Source organism: Hibiscus syriacus, unplaced genomic scaffold, assembly GCF_006381635.1.
Source record: "Hibiscus syriacus cultivar Baekdansim isolate YM2019G1 unplaced genomic scaffold, ASM638163v2 tig00110020_pilon, whole genome shotgun sequence".
Classification (NCBI taxonomy): Eukaryota; Viridiplantae; Streptophyta; class Magnoliopsida; order Malvales; family Malvaceae; genus Hibiscus; species Hibiscus syriacus.
Window position 1 is genome coordinate 3103113 of NW_024062568.1, and position 14831 is coordinate 3117943.

The 14831-nt window shown below is 34.5% G+C and overlaps 2 protein-coding genes and 1 pseudogene across 2 annotated transcripts; 2 read left to right on the forward strand and 1 right to left on the reverse strand.

Annotated features, from left to right (window-relative positions):
• Positions 1–1442: 1442 nt before the first annotated feature.
• Positions 1443–3408, reverse strand: LOC120213304 (DNA topoisomerase 2-like). Its single transcript, XM_039211476.1, has 5 exons — positions 3192–3408; positions 2962–3095; positions 2538–2883; positions 2273–2458; positions 1443–2002 (listed from the first exon to the last, which is right to left on the reverse strand). The coding sequence occupies exons 1-5, from the start codon at positions 3282–3284 to the stop codon at positions 1889–1891; spliced, it is 873 nt and encodes a 290-aa protein (XP_039067407.1). The 5' UTR covers positions 3285–3408; the 3' UTR covers positions 1443–1888.
• A 2480-nt stretch (positions 3409–5888) lies between these two features.
• On the forward strand, positions 5889–8158 carry LOC120213433 (annotated as a pseudogene).
• Positions 8159–9688: 1530 nt separating this feature from the next.
• LOC120213307 (triosephosphate isomerase, cytosolic-like) lies at positions 9689–13360 on the forward strand. Its single transcript, XM_039211480.1, has 10 exons — positions 9689–9722; positions 9755–9855; positions 10092–10167; positions 10872–10995; positions 11298–11382; positions 11521–11653; positions 12200–12294; positions 12447–12525; positions 12980–13062; positions 13156–13360. Exons 2-10 carry the CDS (start codon positions 9817–9819, stop codon positions 13204–13206), a joined length of 765 nt encoding a protein of 254 aa, XP_039067411.1. The 5' UTR covers positions 9689–9722; positions 9755–9816; the 3' UTR covers positions 13207–13360.
• Positions 13361–14831: the final 1471 nt, after the last annotated feature.

Sequence of the window (14831 nt, forward strand, 5' to 3'; positions counted from 1 at the left end):
ACTATTTAATTGTCTGTAATCCACACAAAACCTCCAAGTGGCATCATTCTTTTTAATAAGAAGACAGAGAGAGGAAAAGGGGCTCATGCTAGGTTGAATGACAGAAGAAGAAAGCATTGTAGTTATCTGTTTTTCAACATCAGCCTTCTGATTGTGAGGAAATCTGTAAGGCCTTAGATTAACTGGTGTGGCATTAGGTTTAAGTGGAATTGAATGATCATGAGACCTCTGAGGAGGTAAGCCTTCAGGTTCAGCAAAAATTGAGCTGTATTTCTCCAATACATGTTGTAGTTCCATAGGAATAGAAGAATAAGCTCCTGCCATAATCAATAGGACAATATGGCTCATAATATCATAATCCCCTGCACTATTTTTTAGTAATGTATCCCCTGAAATTTGCTGCAATTCATTTGAGGGTTATTTTCCTTGAATACAAATTTTCTTTCTTTTATGATCAAAACTCAAAATCATAATATTGAAGTCCATTAGTATTGGACTAAATAACTTCATCCAATCCACTCTTAAAACCATGTCACTTCCACCCAATCTAAGTAATCTAAAATCATGCAAAAAAGTATGTCTCTGCATTTGCCACTGTACTTGATTGCATCTAGAAGTACTGAATAGTTGTTGGCCATTAGTCACAGTGATAGCCAAAGGATGAGGGGTAGTAATCTGAATGTTAGCATCAACACATTTAGGAGTCAAGAAATTGTGTGTACTGCCACTATCAAATAGGATACTTAATGATTTTCCTTGTATAGTGCCCTAGATTCTCAATGTAGTATGACCAATAGAACCAGTAATTGCATTCATAGAAATTTCTAAGGTTTCTTCTTCTGTTTGTGGAGACTGATCTGAGTATGTAGGCAAAAATTCTACTGGAGAAATATCAATTTCCTCAGTAATCATGTTCAGTTGTCTGTTTTTGCACTGATGACATGGGAGGTATTTTTCACCATATTTAAAACAAAGATTGTTCTGCCTTCTGTACTCAATAAGATTCTGTTTAGGAATGGATGTTGCTGTAGGTTTTGTAGTTACTGGCAGTGAAGATGTTTTTGAAACAGTAATAGGGTTTGGGTAGGGCAGAGATTTAAAAGAAGGCCTCAACCTTCTATTCTCAAACTCCACAGATAGTTCATAGAGTTTAGCTTGCTTACATGCTTCAGACAAATTCTTAGGATCTAAAGCTTTAACCATATGCTTAATATTATCTCTGAGTCCACTAATAAAAAGTGACACAAAAAATTCCTCAGTCAAAGTAGGATTCTGCAAGAGCATATGAAGTTGTAACTCCTTAAACTTCTTATGATAATCCTCTACAGTCCTTTTCTGAGTCAATTTAGTAAACTCCTCTACAATATCAGAAAAAGATCTATCACTGAATCTGTGACATAGATTAGCCTCAAATTCATGCCATGTAACATGATGTTTTTGCATAATATACCCATCAAACCAAATTTCAGCCTTGCCTGTTAAATACATAGTAGCTACCTCTACTCTCTGCTCCCTCTACTCTCTGCTCAACAGGAACACCACAAATGGAAAAATATTTCAGACATTTCTGAACCCATTCCTTAGGATTAACCCCCTCAAAGAATGGTAGCTCTATTTTAGGTCTATGCGACATAGTACCCGAGCTGTTAAATGAATTCCCTGAGCTTTTTTTCTTTGTTTCCTGACCTAACAGAATAGGTCTAGATTCACTGTTTTCACCCTTTAGATTTTCATGTCTAGAACTATTCTTAAGGGCTAAACAATCATCAGGTTTAGTTCATAATATCCCATGCTCATCTGTTTAACTGCTGCAGGGCTAAACTAAGAGTTCTCCTCGGGCTCCTCTCCGTTGATATCCCTAGCCACGACTATTTCCTCCACTTTCTTGTTATTTGGGAAAGGAGTAAAACCTTTCTCTTTCAGCACAAGGAAGAGAGCAGCAAACTGTCCTATTGTTCACAATGATGTCTCCCTTTACAACATCAAGAATAAACCTAACTTTGTTATCCATTTTTAGCAACTCCAGTTCAAGAGTATCTAATACATGTTTCTGCAGCAAATGATGTATTTTTTAATCAACATCTGAATCTAAATATTACAATAAACTAAAAAAAAAAAAAACTCTAGTGACCTTACCTTGCGTTTGCCTTAAAAATCGAGCCTCAAGTGAAAAAATTCCTCAAGAACTGCATTTACACAAATTAAGGTCAGTGTTGCAACATTTTAAACGTAGTTATTACTTAAAAAAATAAGGAATAGTTTACCACATAATTTCCTCCGGGGTGTCATATTTCTTAATCACCCCTCTTGAATCAAACAAGTGCACGTTACTTGTGCTAACTGTTGTTGTTAGCTTAAACTTCTTCAGCAACCCCTCTTGCTCGGCCAACATCATGTTCTCCACAGTCACGATGACCTCAAAATCTACAGTTTTATCATCACTGAATTGTTTAAATTCCTACAAGCCACAACTTTATGAGAAGTTATAAACATAAATTAATAAACAGAAACTGTCATTTCTTAGTACCAAAAACTACCTTGATGAATGAATCATTTGAGGTTATGATAGATTCCAAAAATTCCTTGTATTCTTGAGTCGATCGACGTATTGTAAGTTCCTTTATTTTAAGTGTGGTCTCATTAACCTCCTCTATTGTTCCAGTTATAGTGTAGGTGACACCAAATTCCTTTGATGCAGTTTGCTCAATAGTTCCTTTGAAACCTCTGTACCACGGATGCATCGGCTCCATATGTTCATCATTCAGCAAGCGCCTAACATTTGCCACCATATCTCTTGGATTGTAGTTTGGAATGTAAAAGCTCCACCCTGTTCCAATTCCTTCACTTCCATTGACGAGAACCATCAGTATGATTGGTACATACCTAAAAACCCAGAAGGCATTAATTTCATGCATATGCTGTTCCGATTCAAAGTATTAGTTACTGTGATGTTGAATTTACCAGGAAGGCTCAATGGATTGACCGTCTTCATTCAAGTAATCGAGCAGGCCATCATCTTCCCTCGGAAAGAGGTATCGATTAATAGAAGAAAGACTGGTAAATATGTACCTAGCACTTGCTGCATCTTTGCCACCCTGTGAAAGCAACAGATAGTGGAGAAAATAGTAAAGATATTGATGTGATAGCCAGAACTGATACAGTTGTCAGAACCAAGATGAACATCAATTAACCTGGTTACGAGTACCAAATTGACCATTCGGAAGAAGAAGATTGATGTTGTTACTACCCACAAAATCTTGAGCCATTCCAATAATGGTACTCATAAGACTCTGCTCACCATGATGGTCAGCAGAATGCACGGAAACATAACCTGAAGATTGAGAAACCTTTGCCTCTTTTACAAAATTTCTCTTAAGGCACTGAAAAGGATTTTCCTCTGACCAGGCTTCAGGCCATCAACCATGGAAGGAATCGACCTTTGAAGATCAGCTATGGAAAACAGAATAAGTTCCTTATTAATGAAGTCACTATAATTGACAAGCTTCTCACTGTGATCAAGGTGCGTGCCAGGCTGCAATACAAAAATCATCCACGGTCCCTCCGTAAGAATTCGAGTGTAGTCACTCTCCAATTCCAAATGAACCAGATGATAACTCTTATCCAAATCGATTAACTGGAAACGGCATTGTGGTTATCACAATATTTTGATCTTATTCAAAAGCATTCGATACCCAATTGTCTTACCCAAAAGGCGAACGATAATCGAACAAAGCATATTGTAGTCAATGGATTCATGAACGCGGTTGGAAATTATGATTATGGGATAAGTACCACTTCGATCCACCTGCACATCACCCCTCTTGCAGAACCACATCTTCATCTCCTAAATCAGTATTACCTAACGAGTTTCCATGATCACCAACCAAGGTAGCAGCATATGATTTAGTTGGAGATTCGTTTTGCACTCCCGTATTAACTTGCATCTCTTCTTCTTTATTCGCAGTAGAAACTTCAGTCAAATGGCCCTCTTCCTCAATTTCCATACTTGTGGAAGGATTCTTCTCTTCAGCGTTCGACAACAGCGAAGCCACCTCTTCAAGGGAATCAATCCGTCCCTTCTTCTCCCCTTGTTGAAACTCCACAGGAACCGGATAATCCGGCCTCTCCCAAGAGGGCGGAAAAGAAAGTTGAACCCCCGCCAAGGCGGGGACGACGAGTGAACCATGCAGAACCCTAACCCTAAGAAAAATTCCCCTCAAAATACCAAAAGAGGAGCTGTATCTGTGTATATATGAGTTTCTTCTAGTGTGGGATATTGAATTGTTAATTACACGGTCCAAGTCTTTAATTTACTTCATAGGATCATTATTGATAACTTTTTTCAATTATAATATATATATATATATTTTAATTGTTTTAACTTATTTCATTACTTTAACTATGTTGTTAATTATACAGTCTAATTTCTTTTATTTAAATATAGTTATTACATTCTAAGATAAATGTCGAGATTCAAACTCATACAAAATAAAACAACATAAATACCCTCGATTATTCAATGGACTTCACATAATCTAAGACTTTAATTTACTTTTCAAACAATTTTTTATACTAAGCTCTTCTAATGCAAGATATTAAATTATTAATTATATGGCCTATAACTTTAATTTACTTCATACAATCGTCACTGATAATTTTATTCAATTTAATTATAATCTTAGCTATTATTTATATATGTGTGTTTGTTTTTTTAAACTTAATATTTTTCTTTTGAATCTATATTTTTTATTTTTTTAATCGTTTGATTTAAAAAATAATAATGGAGGAATTAAAGTATTTGAAATTAGAAATAGATCGATTAAATTTTAAAAGTTCAATGAGCACAAGGATTGAGGGTAGAATTAAACCATTTCATCTATTGTCAGCTTATTCTTTACCAGACTACCAGGAACTGTCCATTTCTCCTCTCATCGTCTTTATTGTACTATTCTTCTCAAATATTTTCTGGTAAACTTTTCCCTTTTCCTCTCTATTTCTTCGTAGTTTCTCGAGGTTTTCATCACTTCTGATCCAAATTTAAGAATCTATTGGTGGTTTTTTAGTCTTAACATTATGAAGAATTCTCTCTATCTCTTTGCATGCTTAAGTAGTAGTAGCCTTTTGTTTTCCCGTTTTGATGCATGCCAAATTTGAGTTTACTTGCGCTGTTTGGTTTACAGGAAAAGCTTAAAATATTGAAATACTTGATTATTGTTGTTAGGAGCTGAAGAGCTTACGAGAAAATAGATTTATGAGCTTGAGATGTCATTTTCTTTATCATGTTCTGTTTAACCTTTTTTTCCATGGTTAGAAATTGGGAATTAGGTTAATTCTTGTTAAAATCTTTAATTCATTGCATTTTAATGATAATTTTATGTTGCTTTTTATTGGTTCCATTTTGTGCATTTTATGAATTGAAGTGGTTATTTTCATTTTCATCACTCTGTTACACAGTTATTCATAGGGATGGGCACGGGACCCGAACCCGATGGACCGGGTCGGGTTTTTTTAATCGGATTTTGGTCGGGTCAAATCGGGTTTTTTAAAGGGGATGTTCGGGTCGGATTCAGGTTTAGGGTGAAAAATATCCGACCAGACCCGAAAAATATAATTTTACCTTATATATTTAAGAATAATTATAATAATACCCTCTATATATTATTTTTTTTCAATTAAATCACTGTTTTTATTGAATAATTTTTTTATTATTTTGGGTCGGGTTGGGTCGGATTCAGATTTATCTCAAAAAGTCGGGTCGGGTGGAGGGTATATATTTTTCGGATTGGGTCGGGTGAAGGATGTAAAATTTCGGGTTGGCCGAAAACCGACCCAAACCCGATCCATGCCCATACCTAGTTATTCATGGCTAATTGTTTCGAATCTTTCAGCTCATTGCAGTTTAATGATATTATCTGTTTCTTTTCTAAGTTTCAGTTTTTGCAATTTGTCACGTATGTATTGAAGCCGTGGTTTCTGATAACCTGGTGGTTGCAGGTAGTAGTCATTCTGAGGGATGCTTGGAATTGGGTTAATTATTGTTAAATTTTCTATTTTGTAGCAGTTAAATGATATTTATGTTGTTTCTCTATGTTTATTTTTTGTAGTTTACAACAAATGACTCGAAGTGCTGCATCAAAAGAGTATGTTAATTCGGGATTTTCCGCCAGGGTGTGGACGGTTGGCTGCACCGATCAATAGACCAAGCGAGCAAGCAATGAGGCAGGTAGATTCTGAGTCATAAAACCCAGCATTATTGTTTGATTGGTTGGGTGGATAAGGTTAAGTATGAAAGAAGTTACTAGGTGACATTAAGCTAAAAGAAGTTACTAGGTGACATTAAGCTAAACGAAATTTCCTGTTTGCAGAATGCTGCAGCTTCAGAAATTGTGGTATTTCGTCAGGAAAGAGTCACCTCCACGAGAGACTTCCCTCCATTTTGTGGAGGAAATGCTCCACCTCTGAACGAAGAAGAGCGAATCAAATGGCTTACCTCTCTAGCGAACAAGGGTATCAAACCAATGACATTGGTAAACAAAGACAAGCTCTCCAAGAAGACCATTTGTACTGATGTGAAACAAGTGATAGAATCTTTTCAGGATGTAATTGCTCTAGAAGGCCGTGCATCTAGACTATATGCAGAAGAAATTCGCCCTGAACCGATGAAGCCAGATTCTGAAAAAAGGAGAAAGCAAGGTGCTTATGAAGCTTCTTCTCCTAGGAATGACCTTGCTGGTGGCTCATCTAAAAGAAAGAGAAAGAACAAGAAAAATTCTCCCACGAAATGGGATCATCAAGGACTCAGCCAAGTGGTTATTGATGATAAGAAAGACTCGTTCCAGTGGGATGATCAGTATACAAACGATAGTTTTGCTCGAAGATCATATAGTAATGATGCGAGTCTTCCTCCTTGTGGAACCAGTACTGGATGTCCTGATGGTGCATCGACTAGTAGGAACAAAGTGAGAGAGACGTTACGCCTATTCCAAGCCTTTTGTTGAAAGCTCTTACAGGAAGAAGGAAAGCTTATTAAAAGGGTGGATTGCCGAGCTGCAATGGTTCTCAAAGAGAATAGCAGATATGTCAACACTGGTGAACAGATTATTGGACTGGTTCCTGGTGTTGAAGTTGGTGACGAGTTTCAATACTTCATTGAGCTCAATATTGTTGGCCTTCATCGCAATCCTCAACGTGGTATAGATTATGTAAAGCAAGGTACAAAGAGAATTGCTACTAGTATTATAGCTACGGGGTCCTATGAGGATGACTTGGGTAACTCAGATGTATTGACGTACATGGGTGAGGGAGGAAAAGTGACACAAAAACATAAGCAACCCGAGGACCAGAAGCTTGAAAGAGGAAATCTGGCTTTGGCAAATAGCATAGTTGCAAAGAATCCGGTGAGGGTGATTCGTGGCGAGACAAGGCCGTCTGGTTTGTCAAAAGGTAGAAGTAAGACATATGTTTACGATGGACTTTATAGGGTGGAGGAGTTTATGCAGGAAGCAGGACCACATCAGAAGTTGGTCTATAAATTTAAACTGCTCAGAATTCCAGGTCAACCAGAGATTGCTGGGAAAGTTGTGAAGAAATCGAAAGAGCGAGAAGGGCTCTGTGTACATGACATTTCACAAGGAAAGGAGATGATCCCCATTTGTGCTATAAATGCCATAGACGGTGAAAAGCCTCCTCCATTCGAGTATGTACCTCCATGATACATCCTAACTGGTGCAGCCCTCTTCCTTCCAAAGGCTGCGATTGTGTAAATGGATGTTCACAATCTAGGAAATGTTCGTGTGTAATGAAAAACGGAGGAGATCTCCCATTTAACCATGATGGAGCCATTGTTGAAATCAAGTCCCTTGTATATGAATGTGGTCCTGCTTGCAAGTGTCCTGCTTCTTGCTATAATAGAGTCAGTCAACATGGCATAAAATTTCAATTCGAAATCTTCAAAACAGAATCAAAGGGCTGGGGAGTTCGATCCCTTAATTCTATCCCTTCGGGAAGTTTTATCTGCGAGTATGCTGGGGAGCTTCTCGAAGATGGTGAAGCCGAAAAAAGAACAGGGAACGACGAGTATCTGCTCGATATAGGAAATCATTACAACGACAATTCTCTTTGGAGTGATCTTTCAACACTAATTCAGAATGCACATTAAGGTACTTCTCCCCAAGTTGTGCCGGACAGCGGTTTCACCATCGATGCCGCACGGTTGGGCAATCTGGGGAGATTCATAAACCATAGTTGTTCACCTAATTTGTATGCACAGAATGTCCTTTATGATCACGATGACAAGAGAATCCCACACATAATGCTGTTTGCCGCCGAGAATATCCCTTCCTTGCAAGAGTTGACTTTTCATTACAATTACATGGTTGACCAGGTACATGACCAGAATGGTAAGGTAAGAAACAAAGTTTGCCATTGTGGTTCTTCTAAGTGCACTGGTAGGCTGTATTAAGGCTGTCCACTGAAGAGCTATTTGGATTCCTAAAGAATAACCCAACTTTTGAACTGTATGTATCTTTTCCCCCACAAGTCTGTAAATGTTTTCTACAAATAGTTTGATGACTTTTTTCTTCACAGCCACTCTTAGAATCCAACTTTTCGGCAAAATGATTTAATTTTATAATAATTTGATAAATTTTAATAATCATTTTGTAACTGTTTAAATAATTTAAGAATTATTTTGTAACATTTAAAAGGTAATCGACCAAAAAAAAAGTCATTTTTACATAATTCAAGTACTTTATCAATTTGATTGGATGCAATTAAAACACATTAATCATTTTAGAGTAAAGTACATAAATGGTCACTAATTATGTTAAAATGATTTTTTTTAGTTATTGAAACTTTAAAAGTTATGAAATGATGATTAAACTTATCAAATTATTACAAAATTGTCATTGTACTATATAAAATAGTGATATATTTAAATATGTTTAAAGATTATTTTGTAAGTAAACAAATTTAATGATCATTTTGTAATAATTTGATTTTCTATTCAATTTAGTCTTTATTTTATCTATCCTAAAATTGTCAACAATTGCATATGATTTTGATAAAGTTATCAACAACCGCAAATAACTCTAATAAAATTAACAACGATTACGGACAATTTTCATAACAATAAAAAAATGTATGTATTATATCTAAAGAAGTAACGAGCTCTTACAAATAATTTTTATAACATTTTTTTTATCTCAATAGAAGTTGACTTTAATAAAATCATATTTACTTAGAGATAATTTTATCTATTTCGTATTATGATTATTTTCTTAATATTATTTTTTACAATGATTTTTAAATTAACCTCTTTCTCATGTTTTAAAAAATATTTTAATAGATAGTCTAGCAAGATTCATATATAAAAAATAAAAATAAAGCCAATTTTTAAAAAATGTTAGTCGCGCATGAACCATGACGCAAAAAAGGAACGAGTATTTGGGTGGTGGAAGTTTAATGTTAACCTCTCAGGTGATGACGTGGCCTCTACACTTTCTTCAGGCTTCACCTGATTTCGCACCTAATCCTGTGGGTCCCACGACACACCCGCCTCAGAGATCCGAAAGCCCGATCCGACGTTCTATTTTACTTAGCTACCCCTAATCTCTTCCAAGAATATCCGAATCTATTGGATATAATAGTACTTCCATATGAGTACCAAGTTCCTTCTCCTTTATATATCAATCCAGAAGGCGTCATTAAAGCCAAGGCCAAAAATCAATTTCAATTATCCCCCCCCCCAAAAAAAATCTATTTCGAGAGCACCGGTGATATTCGTGATCGTCGAGGAGAAAAAAATTAAAATTAAATATGGGAAGGAAGTTCTTCGTCGGCGGAAACTGGAAATGCGTGAGTTTTTTCTTCTCATTTTTCATTTCATTTTTGATTTTTTTTTTGGGAGAATGTCAATACCTTGATCGAGATAGTATCTCTTGATCTATTTTCTGTTTGGTTCCGAGGAAAATCAATGTTTGATTTACGCGATTATTTTTATTTCATTGTATTAGGAAAAAGTTATTAGTTTCATGATAGATCTTCAATAATATTCTGATGTCTAATTTGAAGCAATGAATTTTTTTTGGTAGAATGGAACTACTGAAGAAGTGAATAAGATCGTGAGTACTTTGAATGCTGGAGAGGTGCCTTCTCAGGATGTTGTTGGTAAGCTAATGGCTTAATCTTTTTTTAAAAATCATTTTAATTGAATTTCGATGTTTGGATTTCAAATGATGGATTTAAAATTCAAAAATAGAATAAATCGTGTAATAGAGCTCGTTAAAATGTAAAATTCATGAATAGTTTTTCGAAGTTATGAATTTGTTGGATTACTCACTGTTCAGAAGTGAATCTGAAATACTTTCAGTAATTTGTGAATTTGAGGATCATGTTTTGTACCTTTAGAAAAATAATCATATCGAATTTTGATTAATTAAACATTATGCAGTTCAATTTTTCTCACATTTTATAAGAAATTCATGTTCCCAAATGTAGCATTAATTTTTTTTTTCTTCTTTGAATTTGATTTGTTGTACTACAGGTTCTTTTCTTTTTTCGAGTTTCTATAACATACTGCAGTTTTGAAGCCTTCATTATTGAAATATAGAGTATCTACTTTATTCCATTTTTTATTTTCTCAGTTTTCTTTGGGATTTAATTTAATTATACCTTTACCTAGCAGTTCTTTTTCTTTACTGATTTCCTTAATAAGCATTGGATTTTTAATTAGATCAGTTGTGTTTTGCCTCTTGTTTTGTTGTACTTGTTCTTTTCTTTGCTACAATTAGTTTCTCTTTTATTGTTATCAAAACCCAAAAGGGATGATACAGTGGATGGCTAATTCGGGGTAATATGCTATCCTTATACAGAGGTTGTGGTTAGCCCTCCATTTGTGTTCCTTCCTTTGGTCAAAACTTCACTAAGGCCTGATTTTCATGTTGCTGCACAAAATTGTTGGGTGAAGAAAGGAGGTGCTTTCACTGGTGAGGTTAGGTAGGCCCTCATTTCCTTTCCACCATTAATTTCCTTTTAATCTTTCATTCAATTTTATTTTGTTGTCTAATCTGCTTGCACTTTTTTCTTCGGCTAAGATATTGTTCTCTTTGTTGCTTAAGCAAACTTTTTGTGTCAGTTTTCTGTTTCCTACAAACAAATATAATATTGGCAGTCAAAGAAAGCATGTGCGCATGTATATATAAATATATTTAAATGTGTATTGGTCAAATGCTTCACTTGAATGAAATTTGATACAACCATTAGTTTCCTTAAGCTATAAATTCCTGTTTATTTCTCAGTGCCGAGATGCTAGTCAATTTGAGCATTCCTTGGGTTATTATGGGTCATTCTGAGAGGAGACTTATTTTGAAGGAGTCAAATGAGGTAAGTTTTGTTTGATCAGACTATTAATACATCTGTTATATTTTTATTGATAACTATAGTTTGAATTTTGCTCATTTTTGCCTGTGAGTTAAACTTTCAGCATATTGTTTACTTGCAATTTTGGTTATTTGGTTTTAGTTCGTTGCGGATAAGGTTGCTTATGCACTTTCTCAAGGCTTGAAGGTGATAGCTTGTATTGGGGAAACACTTGAGCAACGTGAAGCAGGATCCACTGTGGCGGTTGTTGCTGAACAAACTAAAGCAATTGCAGGTATCCATTTTAATTCCTTCATTACATTTATAAAGCCATTGTGTAATTGTTTTGGTGAGTATTGTATATAAATATATATGTCAATGTATGAGGCCCTGTTAGTTACTCAGTGTTGCTACTTGCTAGCATTCATTAATTATTTAGATGCTATCTTTGTTCTATATCAAATGCATTTTTTTGATGATTTGTTTGAATGACTTATTCTCACTTCTCTTGAGAGAAGTCTATTTTGAACATGTAAACATTATAAAATATTTCATGTCTTTCTGCATTGTACTCATTGTCATATAAGGCTTGTTGATGCATATTTATCAAGTTTTTAGTTTTTGCATCCGCCTGCATATTTATCTAGTGCCAGATGTTTTTTTTCTTTTATTTTCAAAATGTTGTCTGTGTATGATTGTATTCCATTGATCTTCATGTGAAAGTAAGTCGTTGCTCACCGTGCTTTTTTAACAAATGATGCTTTTGCATCACTTATTTGACTGCTAACTGCTACAAAATCTAATGCATATGGCTGGTTTCCTCTGTAATTCCCAATTGCAGCAAAAATATCAAACTGGAAAGATGTTGTTTTGGCTTATGAGCCCGTGTGGGCTATTGGAACTGGAAAGGTTGCTACTCCAGCTCAAGCTCAGGAAGTAAGTTTGGTGTTTTTATTTTAGAACCGTATTGTAATTTGTTTTTTATTTGCTTTTATGATGTATACAATTTATATTTCTTAGGTCATAATTTCCGTTTAATTTCTTGGGACGATGATGATTGTCTTGTACATGATTTTCCTTTCTGATAGGTTCATTCTGAGTTGAGGAAATGGCTTCAAGCTAACGTCAGTCCTGATATTGCTGCATCAACCCGTATTATTTATGGAGGTATTTCACATTATCCGTTTACTCTTGCCTCTAATAATTATTATGTACTTTGACTTTCATGGATCCGCCTTAAAGAAGCAAGGGCTGCAAGGTTAGACTGAGCTTGTCTGTCGACATGAGTTAGCATGGTCAATGATCTCATTCAAAGCAAGTTGACCAAGATGCAGTCTTAAAATAACATTGTTATGATTTTAACCTTAGATTCGTGTAGGGTGAAGGAACCAAAGCTTATCGGCGTTTAGATTACGAGGTTTAAGTAAGAAATCACTAGGGTACTGCATTCAGCTCTAACAGCATCTCGGTTCCCCATCTTGGTTCAAAGAGAAATCTTGAGTAGATCAACTGACATGACTCTCATTATGGTTTTTTGATGGAATAGAATATCAAAATTCGAGCATTGTTTTCTTCTCCATTTCTTCCCTTTGTTATGAACTGGATGCCTGATTATTTTCAGGGTCCGTCACCGCTGCAAACTGCAAGGAACTAGCCGCTAAGCCGGACGTCGATGGTTTCTTGGTTGGTGGAGCTTCACTCAAGGTAAACACTATCGTTCCTTCTCCTCTCCTTGTCGTTGTCCCTTCTGTTCTATTTCAGGCTCGTTCTTATTGTTTTATGTCGTATTATCTGCAGCCGGAGTTCATTGACATTATAAAGTCTGCTGAGGTGAAGAAGAATGCCTAAGATCTGATTCAAGAGTACTTGCAGGCGCTGTTGTTTGGGAATGCAGAAGGTAGAGGATCTGTTCCATAGTAAGAGCTTTTTAAGGAAATAATAATTCATGCCAGAACCGTAAACTGGAATTTTATGTATTATTATTAATCAGTATGTTTTACTATTTCCTGAGTAATGCAATTTTCATTTTAATAAGTTTTATTCTCATGATTAATCAATATGTTTTACTATTTCAGTTAGGGTTTTACTCCCTATTCCTTCTATACCAAATAATTATTTTAAAAATACATTATTTATTAAAATTATGTTTTGTCTAGTTAGAATAAAATAAACCAAACGAAAAGTACGAAAAATTAATTGATAGTGAAATAAAATTTTTTATTACAATCTGAGATTTCTTCATTTTCTTTAGCACGAGTTATGATAACCTTAAAGATACTGACGTACTGTCACATATAATGTGATATTTCTAGAAGTATTAATGTAAAAATAAATATCTAAATTATATTTATAATTAATTTTAAGTGTTTAAAGAATTTTTTTTTTGTTAAAATTAAGTGTTTAATGTTTTTTCTTTACAATTTTAAGTGTCAATTATTAAAAAAATTGTTAAAAAAATATTAAGTGATATGTGTGATATTTATAATTTTTATTTTTATTTTTAAATCCAAAACCCTTCACCCCTTCCTCCTATTACCACCTTTATCAGTTGTCACTGTTGTTCTCGTCGTCATCACCGCTTCTCTTTCTACCGTAGCATCATTCTCTTCTGCAAAAACAGAAAAATAATCTAATATTTTTGAGATTAGAGTTAAAGATTTTGGATCAGGGTTACTGATTTAAGTTTAGGATTTTGTGGATTAAGAAGATTGGGATGATAACAAAAAGGATGATCAGTAGTGGAGAAGTGGGTGGTTGTTCGACGATGGCAAAGGCGGCCGATAATGATTGACACGGCTGATATGGAAGTTGGAATGAGGAATTTTTGAGTTTTTTCCCTGTAATTTCAGACATTTATTTATTTTTAAATTAATAATATTATTACCTTTTTATAAAATAAAATTTTTAAAAAATATTAAAATAACATGTGTCAGTTAATGGTTAAATTTAACAATCTATTACGGGATAGGCATCAAAAAGTTTAATGTTATAAACATTAGATATATATTTTTAGTTAAAAAATTTTTAAGCATCTAAAGTTAAATTTGAATATAATTTAAACACTTATTTTTTTATATATTTTTAACATCTCCAACATATATTTCGATAAAAAACACATTTAAATAAAACAAGAAAAAGGAGCACAAGCAAAAGATGGCAAGAGCTCAGCCCAAAACAAAAAATATTCTCGAGCCCTATAGATTTAGGTGACGTTTGGTTGGATGAAATCTCTTAGAATTGGGGGAATTGAAATTCAATTTTACCACTTTCTCATGTTTGATTCAAGTTTTCCAATGAAATTGGAATATCTCATGGCTTCAATTTTCCATTAAATGAGGGAAATTAAATGAGGGAAAGCGAATTCCATCAAAGAATGAATTGAATTCAATTCCCTTATTGAAGGGAATTGAAATTTGATCATATTATCATTATCAATCTTTTGGTAACTTATTCATATATTGAATAAAAATATT

What these genes read in the sequence shown, in the direction of transcription:
- LOC120213304 (XM_039211476.1), bottom strand. Translation starts at nt 3,284, where the DNA reads ATGAGTACCATTATTGGAATGGCTCAAGATTTTGTGGGTAGTAACAAC. An exon ending in AATTTGGTACTCGTAACCAG is followed by an intron (nt 3,096 to 3,191) that starts GTTAATTGATGT and finishes TTGCTTTCACAG; the next exon opens with GGTGGCAAAGATGCAGCAAG. An exon ending in AATATGACACCCCGGAGGAA is followed by an intron (nt 2,003 to 2,272) that starts ATTATGTGGTAA and finishes AAAATGGATAAC; the next exon opens with AAAGTTAGGTTTATTCTTGA.
- LOC120213307 (XM_039211480.1), top strand. Translation starts at nt 9,817, where the DNA reads ATGGGAAGGAAGTTCTTCGTCGGCGGAAACTGGAAATGC. An exon ending in TCGGCGGAAACTGGAAATGC is followed by an intron (nt 9,856 to 10,091) that starts GTGAGTTTTTTC and finishes TTTTTTTGGTAG; the next exon opens with AATGGAACTACTGAAGAAGT. An exon ending in GCTTTCACTGGTGAGGTTAG is followed by an intron (nt 10,996 to 11,297) that starts GTAGGCCCTCAT and finishes TTTATTTCTCAG; the next exon opens with TGCCGAGATGCTAGTCAATT.